The 17572-nt window shown below is 55.3% G+C and overlaps 5 protein-coding genes across 5 annotated transcripts; 2 read left to right on the forward strand and 3 right to left on the reverse strand.

Annotated features, from left to right (window-relative positions):
* Window positions 1-812: 812 nt before the first annotated feature.
* Window positions 813-2705, forward strand: HER10_EVM0012253 (cytochrome P450; the record flags this gene model as incomplete). The annotated part of the gene is made up of 2 exons (XM_035481651.1): window positions 813-1933; window positions 1995-2705. Exons 1-2 carry the CDS (start codon window positions 842-844, stop codon window positions 2703-2705), a joined length of 1803 nt encoding a protein of 600 aa, XP_035333487.1. The 5' UTR covers window positions 813-841.
* Window positions 2706-3227: 522 nt separating this feature from the next.
* HER10_EVM0009457 (uncharacterized protein) lies at window positions 3228-5215 on the reverse strand (the record flags this gene model as incomplete). The annotated part of the gene is made up of 7 exons (XM_035478943.1): window positions 3228-3548; window positions 3616-3810; window positions 3894-4154; window positions 4225-4577; window positions 4660-4844; window positions 4909-4993; window positions 5062-5215. The coding sequence occupies 7 exons, from the start codon at window positions 5213-5215 to the stop codon at window positions 3228-3230; spliced, it is 1554 nt and encodes a 517-aa protein (XP_035333116.1).
* Window positions 5216-6972: 1757 nt separating this feature from the next.
* Window positions 6973-11357, forward strand: HER10_EVM0003754 (uncharacterized protein; the record flags this gene model as incomplete). Its single annotated transcript, XM_035473418.1, has 3 exons — window positions 6973-7476; window positions 7553-7615; window positions 7767-11357. The coding sequence occupies 3 exons, from the start codon at window positions 6973-6975 to the stop codon at window positions 11355-11357; spliced, it is 4158 nt and encodes a 1385-aa protein (XP_035332419.1).
* A 67-nt stretch (window positions 11358-11424) lies between these two features.
* Window positions 11425-12835, reverse strand: HER10_EVM0011295 (uncharacterized protein; the record flags this gene model as incomplete). Its single annotated transcript, XM_035480731.1, has 3 exons — window positions 12192-12835; window positions 11758-12103; window positions 11425-11687 (listed from the first exon to the last, which is right to left on the reverse strand). The coding sequence occupies exons 1-3, from the start codon at window positions 12519-12521 to the stop codon at window positions 11425-11427; spliced, it is 939 nt and encodes a 312-aa protein (XP_035333370.1). The 5' UTR covers window positions 12522-12835.
* Window positions 12836-12875: 40 nt separating this feature from the next.
* Window positions 12876-16914, reverse strand: HER10_EVM0006592 (ATP-dependent DNA helicase PIF1). The gene is made up of 7 exons (XM_035476174.1): window positions 16617-16914; window positions 16510-16538; window positions 15781-16460; window positions 15084-15725; window positions 14699-15020; window positions 14413-14608; window positions 12876-14329 (listed from the first exon to the last, which is right to left on the reverse strand). Exons 1-7 carry the CDS (start codon window positions 16861-16863, stop codon window positions 13896-13898), a joined length of 2550 nt encoding a protein of 849 aa, XP_035332789.1. The 5' UTR covers window positions 16864-16914; the 3' UTR covers window positions 12876-13895.
* Between the last annotated feature and the right edge of the window lie 658 nt (window positions 16915-17572).

A 17572-nucleotide genomic window follows, 5' to 3' on the forward strand; every position in this document is an offset into this window, starting at 1 on the left:
CCCCAGCAGGTAAAAATTTCAATGTGAATCGCTTGAGTTTGCCCAAACATACATGCCAGGCCATCATCCACTTTGGCCCAACTAAACAATGCCAAAGAATGCTGCGAGCTGCTTTCTTCCCAGAATTTCAGCCTCATGTCTGTAAGTAGCCATAGGCGTGACGCCTCTCGAACGATCTGTGTTCAGACAAAGACCTGTCACTTGCTGCTAGCCCCGACAACCCAAATTGCCAAAGGAACGCGGGCACGCCACAGCACGCTAAGACCATGCCTAAGATCCCGAGGCAGAGGCTCGCGCTCAGCATGCTTTCTCGCCCGGAGCCCCATTAACTGGAAAAGAGAAGAGCTTGTGTCAGACTGTCAGCGTAAGCCCTACAGGGGACCATCATGATTCTTTCGGGGGTCATCCTTACCCGGCATCGAATCTCCTCGACCCGTCGCCCAACCCGCCCGCGAGTCGGTTGCCGTGTCGGGAAAGACGCTCGTCATGGGCCCAATCTGATGACACTCTAATTATTTGCCCTTCTGCCATGGTGGAGTAAGCTGCCGCAATCAGTGATCCGTGGGCTATCTACCGCGGTCCAGGCACCTGGGGTTCATCGTGGAGGGGGCTTCAGAAAGTGCTTTGAAGTTCGGAGGACACCCACACTCCCACCAGATAACGGCCAAGATTCCATCCCGAACCCGTTATTGCTATCTTCCTTGCACGGAAGCTTTGATTCTATAAAGGTCGTCACGCCGGCTGAACCATTCAAGCTTATCCGGATGTCAAGACGGACGGCCTACGTCATTACACCTGTTTCGCCGGGCCAGCGTTACTACAACCGCCCACATCCATCACGATGTTAGGTACCGCGCTTCCGGGGCGTACATTGGGTGACCAACATGCTACTGCAACAGGACTTTCCTTCTCCGCATCGCATTTTGCCATCTTTGCCGTAGCAAGTCTTGCGTTGTATGTCTTATACAACTGGGCTCTGCCCAAGCCGATCGCCGGAATCCCCTACAATATCGAAGCGACGAAGCGCTTACTGGGAGACATCCCATCCGTCCTCGAGGGAATCAAACGCACTGGCGAGTTCAACGCCTGGGTCAACGAGCAGGCGGAGAAATTCAAATCGCCCCTCTTTCAAGTCTTCGTCCGTCCCCTCGGCAAGCCGCTGTTGATCCTCTCCGACTTCCGCGAAGCCCAAGACATCTTGATGCGACGAAAGGACTTTGACCGGTCGTCCCTCGATGCTGACCTCTTGGAGGGCGCGGGACGCAACCACCACATCCACCTCAAGACCGGCGACGAGTGGAAGAGGCACCGCAGGCTGCTCCAGGACCTCATGTCGCCGCAGTTCCTCAACGAAGTCGCGGCTCCGACGGTTTATGCGGGGGTCTCGAGACTGATCCAGTTGTGGAATGATAAAGCTCGGATCGCAGAGGGACGCCCGTTCTCTGCGGAGCTGGATATCTACTATGGTTCTCTGGACGCCGTCATGACGTTTACGTTTGGCGGTAGCTTTCCTAGTAGCGCGCTGCGCCCGACGGCGGACCTCATCAAGGGATTGGGTGCGGAGGATATCAACCGTTTACGGGGTTCGAGTCTCAGCAGCGACGAGGCCTTGGAATTCCCAACGGAAGAATGTGACGAGAAAATTCAAGCGACGCTCGGTGTAGCGAATTCGATTGAGTACCTCCAAGGCTCACCGATTCCGAGACTCAAGTGGTGGTTCGTCGAGAGACTTCCCTCATTACGTCGCGTCTTCCACGTCAAGAGAACATATGTGCGAGAAGAGATCTACAAGGCTCTGAAGAGGCTGCAGGAGGTCGGTGATGAAGAGTCCAAGGTTCTATCCGCTGTTGAGCTGGTAGTGCTCCGGGAAAAGAAGCTGGCAGAGAGTGAGGGCAGGGCTCCGGACTTTTTCTCCGAGATCATGGTTGACGAGGTAGGTGTCAGACGTTGGATCAGGAAAAGCATAGCTCGAAATGTGCTAACATCTATGCTAGATCTTTGGCGTAGTTGTTGCAGGACACGATACAACCAGCACCACCATGTGTTGGGGTATCAAACTACTCGCAGACAACCCCCAGAAGCAGACCGACTTGCGCGAAGCACTCCAAGCCACCTTCCCCGATGCCGTCGCCGAGCAACGTAGTCCGACCGTCAAGGAACTCGCAGGAAACACTACGAAAGTCCCGTATCTTGATGCCGCCGTGGAAGAGATCCTCCGATGCGGCGGGGCTACCCCGCTCGTCGACCGCGAAGCAACCTGCGATACCGAGCTGCTAGGACACCACATCCCCAAGGGAACGGTCGTGATGTGCCTGAACAAGGGCCACAGCATGATGAAGCCAGCTTTCAAAGTGGAAAAGTCGAAACGCAGTCAGAGCAGTCAGAGCGCCAAAGCCAGGGCTTGGGATGACGATGATATCGGGCAATTCAAGCCGGAGCGTTGGCTCGTCGAATCTCCCAGTGTCACTGGCGGAGTCGAGTTTGACCAGCAGGCAGGACCCCAGCTCGCCTTTGGTCTGGGAACTCGCGGTTGTTTCGGGAGGAGGTTGGCGTACTTGGAGTTGAGGATCATTCTGGCGCAGATCGTATGGAACTTTCAGCTTCTTCCGTGTCCAAGGGAATTGTCTGGCTATGTTGGCAAAGAGGGCTTGACATACAAGCCGAAGGATTGTTACGTGCGTCTGCTAGCGCTTGGGAACAGATAGAAGGAAGACTTTGTTTCATGAACGATAGAACTCTCCAAGCCCTCGTCCCGCGGGCTCCATCTCGTTGAGGCGGGCGCACTAACAAAAGCTACTTAGGTGCCCTTCTCAATCTCCGGTTGTGCTTCTGGCTAATAACGTCTACAAGATGATAAGCGTACTTTGTTAGGTAGCAGGAAGATAAATCTGCTCAAGCGCATCACTTCAAGTTGGTCAGCATATTGCAGTAAAGTAAGTACTAGTAAAGTTTTCTGTGTACTAGTTGTATCAGATAGCCACCTTGCATCTTTCCCTCCCCTCTCCTCTCTTTTCCTCTCAGACAGATACTTTTTGAAGTGATGGAGACCCCCGCGGCCTTCACCCTGCCCCCCTCCCTAAACCACTTCGCACTCAGAGCAGCCGCTCCACCGAAGCCAATGAATGTTCACATCAATTACCTCACCAAAGGCTACGGTTTCGTGCTCTCACATATTCAGGGTCACACATCATGCTTGATTTGCCCTTTGATGGAGCCAACCGGCCTCGTCAACCGCGCTTTCGAGCGATGGAAAAGCGGCGGGATGGCGATGGTGGCGATCTACTTTCGACGCCATATTGCCTGGCAGAAGGAGAAAGAGGAGAAGGTTTGTTGTAGTTATTCTGGTCTTCATCGACGTCATCTCCGAGATCCTTCAGGGCCCTCGTCGCCTTCTTCTTCTTCTTCTTCCGTATGTCCGTGTAGAAGTAAGCCGCCCCCGTAAGGAGCGTGAGGATGAGCCAGACGAGGACGAAAACCCAAAAGTCACGCGCGATGGCAATCTTGCGGGTCTTCTCGTTGAAGGAAAAGTAGTTGCTTCCGAATAATGACTGCAAGCGGAGGCATGTATGAGCATAATCGACCCAACTATAGGTATGTTTTTGGGGCTACACTTACGCCGACAAAACTGCCCGGAAGATAGATGGCAGAAATGATGGTGATGATGCGCACAATGGCACTGTCATCCACCGTGTTCTCAGTCAGGTCCTTCAGCTTCAGCGTCACGTCGCCCGTGTTCTTGATGTGAGTCTTCATCTCGTGGGTGAGGAGCTGCAGCTCCTGCTGATTATGCAGCGAGAGTGTATACGATGCCTAAACGAGTCAAGAAAAAGAACGTCAACCGCTGTCTAACTTGAAGTACGCTTGATAACCTGATAGAGAAAGAGGACACTAACCAACTCGACCGTGTTATCCACTCTTTGACGAAGGACAGCAGAGCTGTCGATGTATCCGCGCAGCATGGTCTCCATGGACCGAAACTCGGCGGCCGGGAACTTCCCGGTAGAGAGGATGCATCCCGTAACCTCCAGATTGCTCTGGCAGCAGGCGCTGGCGAAGAGGGCGAGATCATTGGTATTTCTCAGCTCGCGCACGCTCTTGAAGGTCACCCAGACGTTGTGATCCATCTTGGCATGGGGTACCATGGCTGTATTGAGCTTCATAGGTAGACAGGTCAGAAGTGTCAGTCTCATCGGGGAAACTACCGAAACTCTTCGCTTCACGTACCACTTTAGAGAATCTGTCACCTAGATGGCGGAGGTATGCCCGCCAGTTGTCGAGGTAGCAGGATAGGACATAATGGTGCAGCATCGCCGGCTGCGAGCAAAGGTCTCGCCTGAAGACATTGACCGTTGAGGCGCTCTTGTCGCTCAGCTCCTCTGAGAACTCCGCCTCTTCCTCCTCCTCGACGAGATCCTGGAGCGTCTCTGCTAGCTCACTAGCGGGCTGGCAGTGGAGTAGTATGAAGAGGTCGAAGCCGGGCTTGTGCTGGTGATAGACACCAACGTGCCGGAAGGACCACGCGTCGGGACCGGATCGGTCGTTCCGCTCCACGAAATTGAGCTTGTAGAGTAGCGTGTCTACAGTTATCAGGAGTTCTTAGAATTAATCTCTCTCGAGGAAAAAGGAAGGGAAGTCATAAGGGGGCGAGGAAAGCCTCACATGCGTCGTCGCCCTGAGGCACAAAGGTGCTATTGGCGCTGCCGGCCTCGGACTGGTGAGGCTCGTCGCCGAAGGACAGGAGTACTCGTAGGAACTCAGCACGCACTTGATACCTATCGAACAGTCTGCCGGCTATTGACGAGGTGATGCGGAGCGGATTGATGGTTCTTGCCGACGATATGGAGCTTGATAAAGACAAAGATTAGTCCGGAGCCCGATGAAAACGAGCCTGGTTCAGAAGTGACAGACATTATTCGTATGCCCGCGGTAGGCGCAGTGTCGAGAACATGATTGAGGTCATCTTCGTCCTTGACGATACTTGCGTGGAATTTGTCTATAACCTAGTTGTCAACCAATGTTGATTCCACATATGCATCGAGAAGAGGGGATGATGAGGCATACTGTCGTTGTTGTTGTCAATATCCAGTACATCAAAGAGCGTCTCTGAGTCTTTGGAGGCAAACGCCGTCACTGTAAGATCATCCAGTTGGTTGCGGAGCCCAGCGAGGTTGAAGCCGCTCTGCTGACGCGCAAAGTACTGATCCCAGCCGCTCATCATGCCCGTGAAGCTTTCAGATTCTTGAACCGAAACCGGTCAGTTCGTGGAGGGAACCAAGAGGACTACAGACCGTCATATGGAAACCATTCGCAATGATGCGCATGAGGCATGGAGCAGAGCAGGGCAAGGCTGGTCGATAATTTGCCCTGTGGTATGCCCGGGGCTGGGGCAAAAGTGTTTGCGGCTCGACCCGGTCCTCACAGCCTGATCTGCCTTTCCATGCCGTGCAGCCGGCAAGCTAGACGGACCGGACTTGGGGTCGGTAAGTTATTGAAATAGTTTGCGCGGAAGAAAAATCAGATGCGATGAGCATCTACTCTCCCAAAAGTTCAGGTTCTGGCGACTTTCACCGGGCGACAGTATAACACAAATAGGAGGATTTCTCAATGGGAAACGGACGGAACAAGACGGGAACAGGAGAGTAGAAAGCGACTGAGCCTCCTGTGTGACAGTATCAGCCTCCGAAGTGTGGTAACACAGACAGTTACACAGAGAGACAACAAGCCCCCGTGCCCCCTTTATCCGAGGGAGGGAGGAAACATGCTTGACTTGCATCTCACCGTCACCCGATAATCCTTGTCCACACCCTCTTTACTTCGTTTCCAATTTCAATTCGCCCACTTCACGAGGCTGTGGTGATGGATGCCACATTGGATACACAACGCCCGACAAGCGCTTATCTTCGGCTGGAGGTGCCACCTCCTTTCCGCCGCTCCCTCCGCCTCCGTTCTCTCCTTGCAGCCTCCCGAGCAGCATCGCGCCGGTCAGCAATCTGAGTGACAATCTCCCTGTTTGCAACTGTTAGTATCGGCTCGGTATCGGCATCTGCCGTTGCGGCGAGACATTCCTTAGCTCGTTCTGTCCAGAGTCAACACACGTCAGCCAGCATACCTACGATAAGATGGGGGAAGCCCAAGCTATCGCTCACCTCTTGAAGTTGCTCTGGGCAGTCAAAGTACCAGCGGTCGTTCTCGTGCTGTTCGAACAGTTGGATTACTGCTTTTTCCCTAGAAGAGGTGAGCAAGATGAGGAGAAGGAAAACGGACTGCGATGCAAAAGTCAATATGGTCCCCATATCTCTCCTGGAGCAGGACCAGCAGCTCGGAGCCGAGAGTGACATATCGTGATAGTCTCTGAGGTAGGACGTTGCGCACTAGGTCCATGGTCGAGCGTGGCACGGAATCACTTCGCCGACGCTGTTGCCGTGATCCATGCGATGGTAGATAGAAGAAGGATGCTGATGGGATGGGACGGAGCTGAGGATAAAGGAGGAGCCTCGTCGTGCGTACCGTGGGTTCATGAAGGAGAGGCTCACTTACAACATTGGCCTTTTGTAATGGTGGAGAGATGTTGTACGACATTTGAGAGGCTGGCCGGAGACTCGAGAGGTCAGTAGACACAAGAGACAGCGCCGCGAGTCAATGACATTGCATGGTAGGTGGTGGGCAAACGTGGAGGCTGGAGGGCTGGAAGCTGATGCGCTGTTCGATCCCTCCCTCCACTACGCCCTAAGTTGCCTCGCAAAGAGAGGAGAACATAGTTGGCGAGCCATTTCAGCTCAGCGGACAGTCAGCAATGTGTAGAGGCGTTCCTCGTCCATAGTTGAGTGCTTGGGAGCTTCTATATCTCATCTTAGAGTGTCTCCAACTCATGACCTGGTTCAGACAACGTTGCGTCTTGAATATCGACGGCAAATGGAATACAACATAGATGCCTTACGGGAAAGGGCGCGGAGGGAACGGCAGCTCCTCCGGATGTGCGACGAACTACCTGCGCTCCAGGTCCGTCCAAAGCCCGACCTAGACTCGCCGTTCCACCGCCCCTTCTTCCTCGCCTCCAGAGTTCGCAAGCTTTGGGAACACCAGAGTAACTTGAGAGATGTCCTGTTCAACCTTAAACCGCAGCAGTTGACTTCCATCTGGAAACATTCACTTTTGTTCGTCACCTTCCTGGTCTACATCGAGGTTCCGCCCTCGTTTTACGCGCACGTCTCCAACCTACTCTTCAAAGATGGTGATGACACAACACCCCGGTACCGAGACACGGAGATGCCGTATAGTGAAGCAGAACTCGAAGCGCTGGGTCTATCGCGAAGTAAAACAGCTAGGTGGGAAGAGCAGCACCTATTTACTCCGGCGACGATTGTCCTGAACCCGCAAGCGGCGCCGGCAATACAAGTCATTCCGAACTCGCTGACGCGGATTCCGTTCATGGAATGCGACCCAGGACAGGAGCATGGCGGATACGGCGATGTAAAGGTAAGCATCCTTATCGTGGGCCCTGCCGGTGTTTTCATGGCATTCGATGTATGCTAACATGCCATTCTCTGCTAAGTTCTTCAAACTGGCGCCTGAATACGTGGTAGATGAAGATCCAAGCCCTCGAAGCTGGGTGCCGGTATGTACTTTAACTACATCCATACTTCCCTTCCCATGTGCTTCATACGCTCCATACTATGATATGAAAAACCACCATCTATGCCACTATATGGGGATCAGGGTCATCAAAACATCATCACGTTATCACTCTGACATCACGAACGTACCAGAAACATCAACGACAACCTCTCGTCGTTGCCGTAAAGTCCTTCCACATCCGCGACGATGGCCTCGCCGAGGCGAACAACATGCGCCTCCTCCGCCAGGGTAAGGCTGGCGACCATAGCATCTCGCTCTGCAACGCCGTCGTCGAACACGGGAGCAGCGGGGGCTTGTCCTCCTCGAGGCTCTTGATCTTCTTCCCCCGTGCCGAGCTCGGTGATTTGGGTCAGTTTCTACACGGCGGGCAGCATGTCGATGGTGACGAAGCAAGGTCGTACGACTTCAGGGAGCGGTTCCCGCACGCCCACGCCCACGGCTGGGGCAACCCCGAGCTCGCCCGAGCACTGCTGCACCAGTGTGTCAAGCTTGCCGGCGCCCTACTGTTCCTTCACTCAGGCTTTCCCGCGTCTTCGGAGAGCGGCGGAAGATGGGTGCGGTGCGCACACATGGACCTCAAGCCGAACAACATCATCATATTCGGCGGTGACGGCGCCGTGGGCCGTTGGAAGCTGTGTGACTTTGGCATCTCCGTGCTCAAGGACGAGGAAAGCGAGGACCGCGCGGGAGAGAACCATCAGAGTTCCTATTATAGCCAGATGACCTTCAACACCAACGCGCGGCGTGGGCGAGGCCAGTACCAGGCCCCGGAGGTGCCTGAGTTCTGGGCCCCTTACCTTGTGGAGAGCGTCCGGAGCGGCGGTACAGACACCGGCACAGGCACGGCCGCACTTGTGGGGCGTGTCGGCCGGTCCGCCGATATCTGGTCGTTCGGCTGCATCTTCGCCGAAGTTCTGGCCTTTGCCCTTGGCGGGCCGCGAAATGTCGAGGGCTTCCTCGCGACGCGGAGGCAAGTCTTCAACAACATCCGCGACGGCAACTTTCACTCGCCAAGCAACAGCAACAGCAATAGCACCAGTACGTCGTTGTCGAGCCACATGGTGCGACCTCAGGTGCTGCAGTGGCTCGACGAGCAATGTGCCACGGTTACATCGCCCATCTGGGCTAACTGCTGGGCCGGTCATGTTACGCGGATCTTGCGTGTCGACCCGCGAGAGAGGCCAGACGCGCAGGCACTAGAGCGTCAAGTACACCATGTCTGGGATGACGCGCTGAAGTGCCCAAGAGAGGCGACATCCAAGTGCCAGGCTTTTCGGTATGAGCCTGAACCGCAAAGCGTGTCGGAAAGTCCGCTTGACAAAAAGCTGGCCAAAGTTCCCAAAGCCTCCTCCTTGCCTCCTTCCCTATCCCCTGCTTATCCTCCCGTTCCCGCTCCGGCAACGGCGATGGCGACTCCCTCCAACGTCTCTTTTGAGGTACCTGTCAGCTCTAATCCCCATTTCACTGGCCGTAAGAAGATCATAGCCGAGATGGAGAACTTCTTCTCTGAGGATGGCCACGATGCCACGCAACAGAAGCGCCTCGTGCTGACGGGCCTCGGGGGCGTAGGCAAGACCCAGATCGCCACGGCGTTTGCATACGATGCCTATAACGCCGGCCGCTACGCTACAGTTCTTTGGGTATTTGCTGTAGACGAGCAGGAGGTCATCAAATCGTTCACGCAGCTGGCCAAGACGTTGGGGCTCTTTCCCAAGATCAGCACGTCTCACGAAGACCGCGGGCAGCAGGACATGCCACTCATGGCGCTCGCGCTTCTGCAGTGGCTCTCGCGCGAGGAAGAGCAGAGGTCGTCCCGGTGGCTCCTAGTATTTGACAATGTCGACGATTTAGACAATCTTGACGTCTCGCGCTTCTTTCCCCGCGTTCCCTGGGGCCATATTCTCATCACAAGCCGCCGCAAGGAGGCCCGCCGACTGGGCCGCCAGGTCGAGGTCGGCATGATGGACGAGAAAGAGGCCCTGACCCTTCTCAAGAATTGCTCTGGCCGTCGCGGTGACGACGAAGAAGAAGCTGCCCGCCATGTCGCTCACAAGTTAGGATACCTCCCGCTGGCCCTTGATCAGGCCGGCGCCTACATTACGGGGCAGTCCATCGACTTTGCCGAGTACATGGATCTCTACCGCGTGAGCCACGACCAGCTACTTCGGCACAAGCCACCGCGCGCCGTCTGGTCGTACGAGCAGACCGTCTTCACCACCTGGGAGATTTCCTTCCACGCGGTGGCCGCCAGAAATCCCGTCGCCGCGCGTCTCCTCGACCTGGCGGCCTTCTTCTACTCGGACGGTGCCCCGTTCGCGCTCATGTGCGAACTTGCCCAGATCCGCGGACCAGAGCTCCAACAGCGGCTCCTCCTGCGAGACTTTGTCGATTTCGTCCAGACGCCGGCGGACTACGATCAGCTGGTCGACCAAGTGCCACCGGAGCTTATGGTTCCACATCTGCAGGTGGTCGAGGCCATCGGCACTCTTGCGTCCTTCTCGCTGGTGGACCAGAAGACCATGTCAACTCATCCACTCGTCCACTACTGGCTCAGGGAGCGGCAGTCGAGCGCGGACAGGATCAGGAGCGGTCGCGCAGCCATCTTTCTCACCTTGCGTGCCATCGTCAACGCCTACGACGCGTCGCGTTTCGCTGAGGGCGAGACATTGTATCCCTATCTCTGTATCTCCCTGGAAAATCTCTATGACACGCCGGAGCTTCTCAGCGACACGGAGCTAAATAAGATCGGTGCCTGCATGATCGCCCTCGACGCCTGGGTCCCCGTCTCCCTCGACCACGGCACGCTGTACCGCGCCGATCGCTTCTTCAACCTTGTCGCCGCCCACAGCGAGCACGCGGACTGGCGGATCCCCGACGGGTTGCTGGCGGTGCGCCGCGCCTTTTGGCTCATGAGCATGGGGCGGCGGAGGGAGTGCAGCGACCACTGCGCTCGCTACCTCGCCACATTTCACCAGCGCTCGCGGTTGGACAAGATGTACGCCTCGTCCCTGGCGCAGACCTGTGCTCCCTGCTTCTTCCGTTTGGGAGACTACGACCGCGCCGAGCAGATATATGAGTACTTGGATGACTCACTTGACGACTCGGGTGCCATGCTGGCTCGCAAACAGTTGGTTCTCGGCGCCATCAAGATCGACAGGGGCCTGCCGGACGAAGCCGCGGCCGTACTTGAGGGCTGCGCGCGCGAGTTGCAGAGGGGCATCGGCCAGCACCACTTTTTGCTTCGCGTGTGGCATCAGCTCATGGCTAGATCTCGCCTGGCGCAGGGGCGGCCGGCCGAAGCCGAAGTTCAGGTTATGAAGGGGCTGGCGGTACGGATGAACATGCTTGAAGGCGGCAAACTGGAGTTTACCTTTAGTGATTACGAGCTCGCAGAGGTATACTCTCAGGCTCTCCGGGCGCAGAGGCGCTTCAGAGAAGCGAAAGCCTGGATGATCGCGCTGCTGGAAAAGACGGCGTCGGAGAAGCCGCGACCGGCGCGGAGCCTTGCGGAACTGTCGCAGATCTTGATCGAGCTCGACGAGGCGACGGCTCTATTCGGGGTTGGCCAGGAGGAGAGACGAAGTATAGATGAATTGATGACTAGGGCAGAGCGCAAGTTTGTCGAGGCTGCGGCGGTCTATGAGCTGGAATGGAATAGAGGAATGTGGTCGTTCAAGCACTTTCACCAGACACTGGCGGAGTTTAAAGAGAGGCTCGTGTGAGGGGGATTTTGATCTTCAGAAGTAAGCTTAATAGAAAAGGTGTTATTTCATTCCATTCAAGTTCACTTCACGCATCCGTCACGTCCTTGACGCGTTTTACGTCGAGCGTCTTCCCCCCATAGGCTGCTACTAACTCAATGACCTTGTGGATGGCCTCGACCTCTTCCGGCTCCATGCCCACTCGCAAGCAGGCCCTCAGATGCCAGTATGTCGGGTCTTGAAGATTCTGTGTCATAATCGCGGGTAACACGACGAGCTCCGTCTCCTGTATATCGAGGATGCGATGGTCCGAGAGGAAAAGGCCATAGGACACATTGACCGATATCCATGCTAGTGAGCGCAGTGTAAGAGACTCCAACACCCAAACAATATGGATATGGGCTTCAAGGGATGAACTCACGGATATCTTTGTGGGCATGTAGCACTTCGACGGGGGCGCCCACCTCGCTCTTATACAGCACCTTGAGAACGGCCGCGGCGCGCTTCGACGTCTCAGGCCCAATCTGCCAGTCCTCGCGGGAGCATGACTGATCCGTGTCCTCGGGCCTCTCGACCTCCGAGACTGACGTGACGGCCTCGATGACGACCGGGATGCCATTGATGATGATGCACTTGACCATGGCCTCGCGCAAGCGGCGGATGAGGGCCTGGCGCTCGGCGGGCGTCTGGTACTGAGGCTGGGCGACTAGGTGCGTGTAGAGGCTCCCAGCGAGCTTCTGCTGGCCTGAACCGATAAGCGAGGCAATCTAGACGAGTAGCCTGTTAGTTTTGGTCTTCCGATCGAGCCCCGGTCGGTGAGGTTATGGATTTAACTGAAGGAATAGGTCTCCATACCACGGTCAAGTACCATCCATGCTCGCGGAATCGCGGCGGGAAGCCGGCTTCAGCCTTTTCGAAGAGCTCTGTCAGCGCGGCTGGCGTGGCGGCCGTGGCGGGAGTGCTAGTCGGCGCGGTGTTGGTGTTAGTATTGTCCATCGTAGATGGCCGAGTCGTCATAGTGCTAACATATCGTAGCGACCTAGTCCGATTCTGAACCGCCACGAGGAGGACTCTTGGTATTAAAGTAGGCCGAAATGGACTGCGACTTGGGGCTCTCAAGGGGTGGGATCGGGAGAGAGGCCGCACCGCTACTTTGCCCGATCGAACAGTGCGAAAGAATCTCATCAGAATGAACGCGTCAGGTCGTCAGGTTGTAGTGTGTCTATAGACAGTTTGCGAGAGCACTATCTCTAGGCTGTGCGAGGACGGGATATTGCCGACGCGGGAGTTTGCTTTCTGTTCATCTTATCGTGAAACTCTTCAGTCTCCCAAAATGCTCCACGAGACCATTTAATCCGACCAAAGCTGGCGGGCTCTTCTCTGTACCACCTGAAGCCCAACCCTAGGTAAGTTGTCCGGAGTACAGACTCCAAGAGAGACAACACCCTAAAGAATGAGAAAACAAGGCTGTTTGACGATATGCATCAGCCCGGATAATGACGGAACTAGAGAGCAGAGCCCGGCTACCCGGGCCAGCATCGGGGCAACACTGTGCCTCACCGGTTGTCTTGGACGAACAAACGAGTTGCGTGCGCATGGATCTAATGGTGTGTTACTCAATCATCTCTTGAATGTCATTCGTCCACGTCCCTTCCCCTTCGTGTCACCTCAGTGAAGAAGAAGGGGGGGGATCAAGCAGGCTGGCCGTTTGAGAGGAAAAAGGCAAGGCTACCTACCTTCTCTATAACTATCCTCGGCCGGAAACTTGAGGCACCCGCATCGCCGCTGCAGCCGCTTTCCGTGAACTTGCAAGTCACGCATTGTTGATTTGTTGATGCTCGTGGCCTAGATTGACGCGTTGCCTACTAATGATAGGGGACGTGGTGCGTCTGTGTTGGTTGCCTGTGCAGATGATGTGACGCTCAAGAAACGAAAGTACGCCGGCTCATTTCCTCTCAACTGACCGAGGCCATGGCTCTTATCTTGATGAGAGTGTTACCGTTCACGCTAGTGTAGTGCAACAAGCTATGGCGACCACTACGGGTATTCTCAAGATAGGGATAAAGTGAGGATTGTGTCCCGAGCTAGCTTTCTAGGTAAGTACATTCCATACTGAGGGATCGTCAGGAAAGCAGCTTACTTACATCATGTAAGCCGCTGCTACGAGCTTCCCAGGCTTCTTAAGTGTTCCTACGTTCGAAGGGACGCGTCCATCATCAACCAGCCTCACATCGGTTGAGGGCACGCCAGTATTGACTACAACGCCGAGATAGCTCCCGCTTACGTCGCTAATGTACTCGTTGCCGTCGAGGCACCCGCCTCGGTTGTTTGAGCTGGTATCCTACAGAATATGACAAAGCCTCCTTACGCCAACAAAAAGCATCGCTACCGAAGCTTGAAGACCAAGAACCTGTCAAGCGGTTCATACGCTCTCTCTCAATCCCTTCAACAGCTGACTCGGCTCGAAAAGAGCCGGGGTTTGATCTTACTTCCTCCACTCTCATCCCTCAGCGATGTTCAAGGCCCATCTTACACCACCCGTGCATTTCAAAGGAGAGGCTAATCATTCGCTTGGTCTACCGCGGCCGCTGCCGCTGTCGAAGCCGTTGCCGGAGCCGCTGCCGCCCGGCGCTCTACCTCCTTCATGAATCTGCTCACCTCGGGGTCCAGCGGCAGCGTGCGCCTCATCTTTGACTTGTTTCCGATGACCTTGAGACCGCCGAGTGTCCGCGCGCGGCTCAGGGCCACATAGGTCTGCCTTCCATCCCAGACGTTCTGAAGGTTGACGCTGACGCGGTCGAGCGACAGGCTTTGGCTCTTGTGAATGGTCATGGCCCAGCCCGGGACGAGGGGGATCTGTGTGCGCGCCGAGTACGCCTTCAGTATCTTTTTGGACCCGTTGACGGTGCGGATGATCTCTGTTTCGATGTTGTGCATATTGCAGTAGGGAAGGATAACGCGACTTTTGCCGGTCGCGAATATGATTTCAGGGACTATGGGGCGGAGAAAGGGGAATGAAGGTTAGCGGTCAATGGTTTCAACGTTGTGGATGGCGCGATAACACGGAAGAACTCACAACCATTGGCGCCCAAGGGACCATTGATGTAGTGGCTCATCTGTTTATATCTCGCACATGCGACCTCGAAGGCGTAGTTGTCCTCCTTGTAACTCCCCCTTTCGGGCATCTTGGGCTTGTCGCATTCCTCCACCTTCCGTACGAAGCGGACGAGCTTGCCCTGGCTGCCGTTACAGAGACCGTTCTCGACGTCGAGCTGCGAGTTGTTGATCAGCGCGTTAATCTAGCTGACCTTGGAACGGTATGCGCAATGGCGCGATGACGCGGCTTGAGAGGAGGAACTCACATTAGCTAGCAGCACAACCGGCATGCCGGGCTTGAGGGTCAGCTGCTTGTCGAATCGGTTCTTGTCGTCCTTGTCGCCGAGGTCTTCTGGGTGATCCAGGGCATCAAACTTTTCTGGGCGGCTGCGAAGCTTTTTGAGTTCCCCATTGTTGTAGGCCTTGGCTGCGTCCTTATGGCTGAACAGGGCTATGCCATTCCTGACTTCGCGATGTTGCAGTAGGACGTTGAGATCGGAGTCGGTTGTGTGGCCCAGGCGAATGTTCTGGAGCATCGTGATAAATTTCTCATCGGTTTGCCGATGAATCTTGGTCAGATGAATGTATCTGTTCGCCAAGAACGTCAGGCTGCGTCCGTGGTCCCACCATCAAACGGATCATGCTACTCACTCAAAATTACACTCTGCCCAGGCCCGTGAATTGAAAGCCCATTTTTGAGCATCCGGAAATGTAGGGTGCGCTTGATCTAGGGGACAGAAGTGCAGTTTGCGGTCCTTGTCGAAAACCATCGTTTGTTCTTCAACATATCGATGACAAGGCGTCGAAAATTTAGTACGCTCGTCATACTCCACCTCCTCAGTGCAGTATCGGAACGGTTGCACGGGGGGTAGCTGGCAGAAGTCCCCGACGGCGATGACCTGAATGCCGCCGAACGGTCGCCTCACCGAATCCGTGGTCTGTTTTCTGCAGATCTTGTCATCGCCGCGGGCGAACGCCTCCCGTCGGAGCATGCCGATTACGTCGGAGAGCCGGTTGAAGAATTCGCTCTCGACCATGCTGATCTCGTCGATGATGAGGACGTCAGTGCTCTCGATGCGGGCATACACGGAAGTGCGACGCGCGCCCTCGATGAGAGTCCTGAGTGTCTGCCTCGGGGCGATGGTGTCCCATCCAGCGTAGGAAAATGTTGTTCTGCCATTGATGTTAGTGGCGGCCTGGCCCGTGGGCGCAACGAGGTAGACGGTTTTATTCTGGGCTTCGAAGGCCTGGTTGAGGGCCTTCACCAGGACCGATTTGCCACAGCCGCCGGATCTGAGAGGGTCAGCCATGACTTGGTTTTGTCCTTCTTTGGTAGTGAGGGACCTACCCCGTGATGAAGAGGCTGTGACCTTGCATGGCCAGATCTAGGGCGTGCTGCTGTTCAGGGCATAGGGGAAACTCTGGGGCCGCCTTTGCGACTGCCGGGCCTTTCTCGCCTGAAGTGCGATCGTTTTCGCGTTTGATGTACTCGTTCGTTTGATCTGAGTAGCCCTTGAGAGGGAAGAACCCCTGCGAGTCCCTCATTGCTTCTTCCTCGTCGTCAAAATCCCCCTCCCGTTTGACCGCGGCCTCACAGAAATCACCCTCTTCTTTCTTGATTGCCGTCTGGTGGGAATCATCCTCTTCCGTTTTGATTGCTGCCTGAGTGGAATCATCATCCTCCTTCTTGATCACGGCCTCGCGAGCGTCATCCTTCTCCTGTTTGATGACCACATCGCCATCATCCTTAATCTTGATAGGTGACTCGCGTGAACCACATCGATGGTTTGCCTCGCGTTTGACGGCTTTGGGTCGATGGACGTCAAAATAATAGACATCCGAAGGCTCCTGATCGCGCTCGTCCTGCTCCTCCCGACGGCGCTTGACCGGAGAAGGCGCCACCGCGGGTACAGGTGCAGGTGCGGGTGGAGGGCCCGGTGCAGTAGATCGGCTTTGATGTGCCGGGGAATAATTCAGTAAGGCGCCAGCATCGATCTCAAGAGCAAGCCCAGATATCAGAAGGCCCATCTACGGTATGTCAGTCTTCTAGTTCACGAATATGAAAGCCTTCACTCACAGCCACGTCGAAGCTCGATGCGGTAGTGTCTGGATTGATTGCCGCGTGTTAGCATGGTGGAAGGAGCTAACGGATGACGGACTACACAGCCAAATTCCTGCGCGTACTTTTGTTCTGGCATCCTTCAGTCTGTTTCTTGGTCTCGTTCCAGTCCGTGAAGATGCCATATTCCCTGCCGTGCGCCCCGGGTCCGCGCAGGTAGTAGACCACGTAGTATTTCGGGGCAGGTCCTCTCTTGAGCACGACCGGATTGCGCGAGTCGTTGATGTAGTTCTTCGCGGCCTGCACCGCCTGCTTGGATGCAGGGCGGGGGTTACCGACCAGCTGATTCCGGGCTGGCTTGGGCTTGCCCATGGCTGTAAGTGTCGGCGGTGCAATGGTCGTCCTCGAAGCTCATCACGAGATTGAGGTACGCGATAAGATGAGGGAAGTGCCGGAAGCTGAGGGAAGGTTTCAGAGACTCCACATCACGGCTTAGGTAAGCAATTTCTGGTCGCGCATTGGCCATTGGGCCTCCATAACCCAGTTCATTTCCCCTCGAAATCTTTGCTTTTTCGAGATTATCCAAGACTGTTAGAGGCATTTTTTATCTCTTGACGACTCATGGACAATAGGTAGGTCAGGTTACTAGGAACTTTTCGAGCCCATATAGCAGTATTCACCCTCACGAAATGTGATTGTTATAAGCAATTGGTAATTCAGGCGGTAGTATTGCATGAACTAGGCAGTCGATGTCCAAGCAACCCAGGTTGTCAATACCCCAGCCAAAGCCACATAAAAGGCACCCGCTGTATAAGCAACTCCCCAGTCTCGATATATGGCTTGGGAGACGATGACAAAGAGACCAAAAACCACAGTGCTCCCTACTAGAAGTGTCACAGATGGCGTGCTAAAGCTGGTGTAGGGCCATTCCACGATGCGGAAGCCGACGAATTCCATGTCTGCCACTGCACGAACCACGGCAGTTTTGACAGGTGGTAGGATATCTCTGAAAAGTTGTCAGCAAGGAACTTAAACGAGGCCTACCACCGCACAACAGCAAAGACACGGGAGACCTGCTCAC

The sequence above is a fragment of the Colletotrichum scovillei genome (genome assembly GCF_011075155.1).
Source record: "Colletotrichum scovillei strain TJNH1 chromosome Unknown Contig00006, whole genome shotgun sequence".
Taxonomy (NCBI): domain Eukaryota; kingdom Fungi; phylum Ascomycota; class Sordariomycetes; order Glomerellales; family Glomerellaceae; genus Colletotrichum; species Colletotrichum scovillei.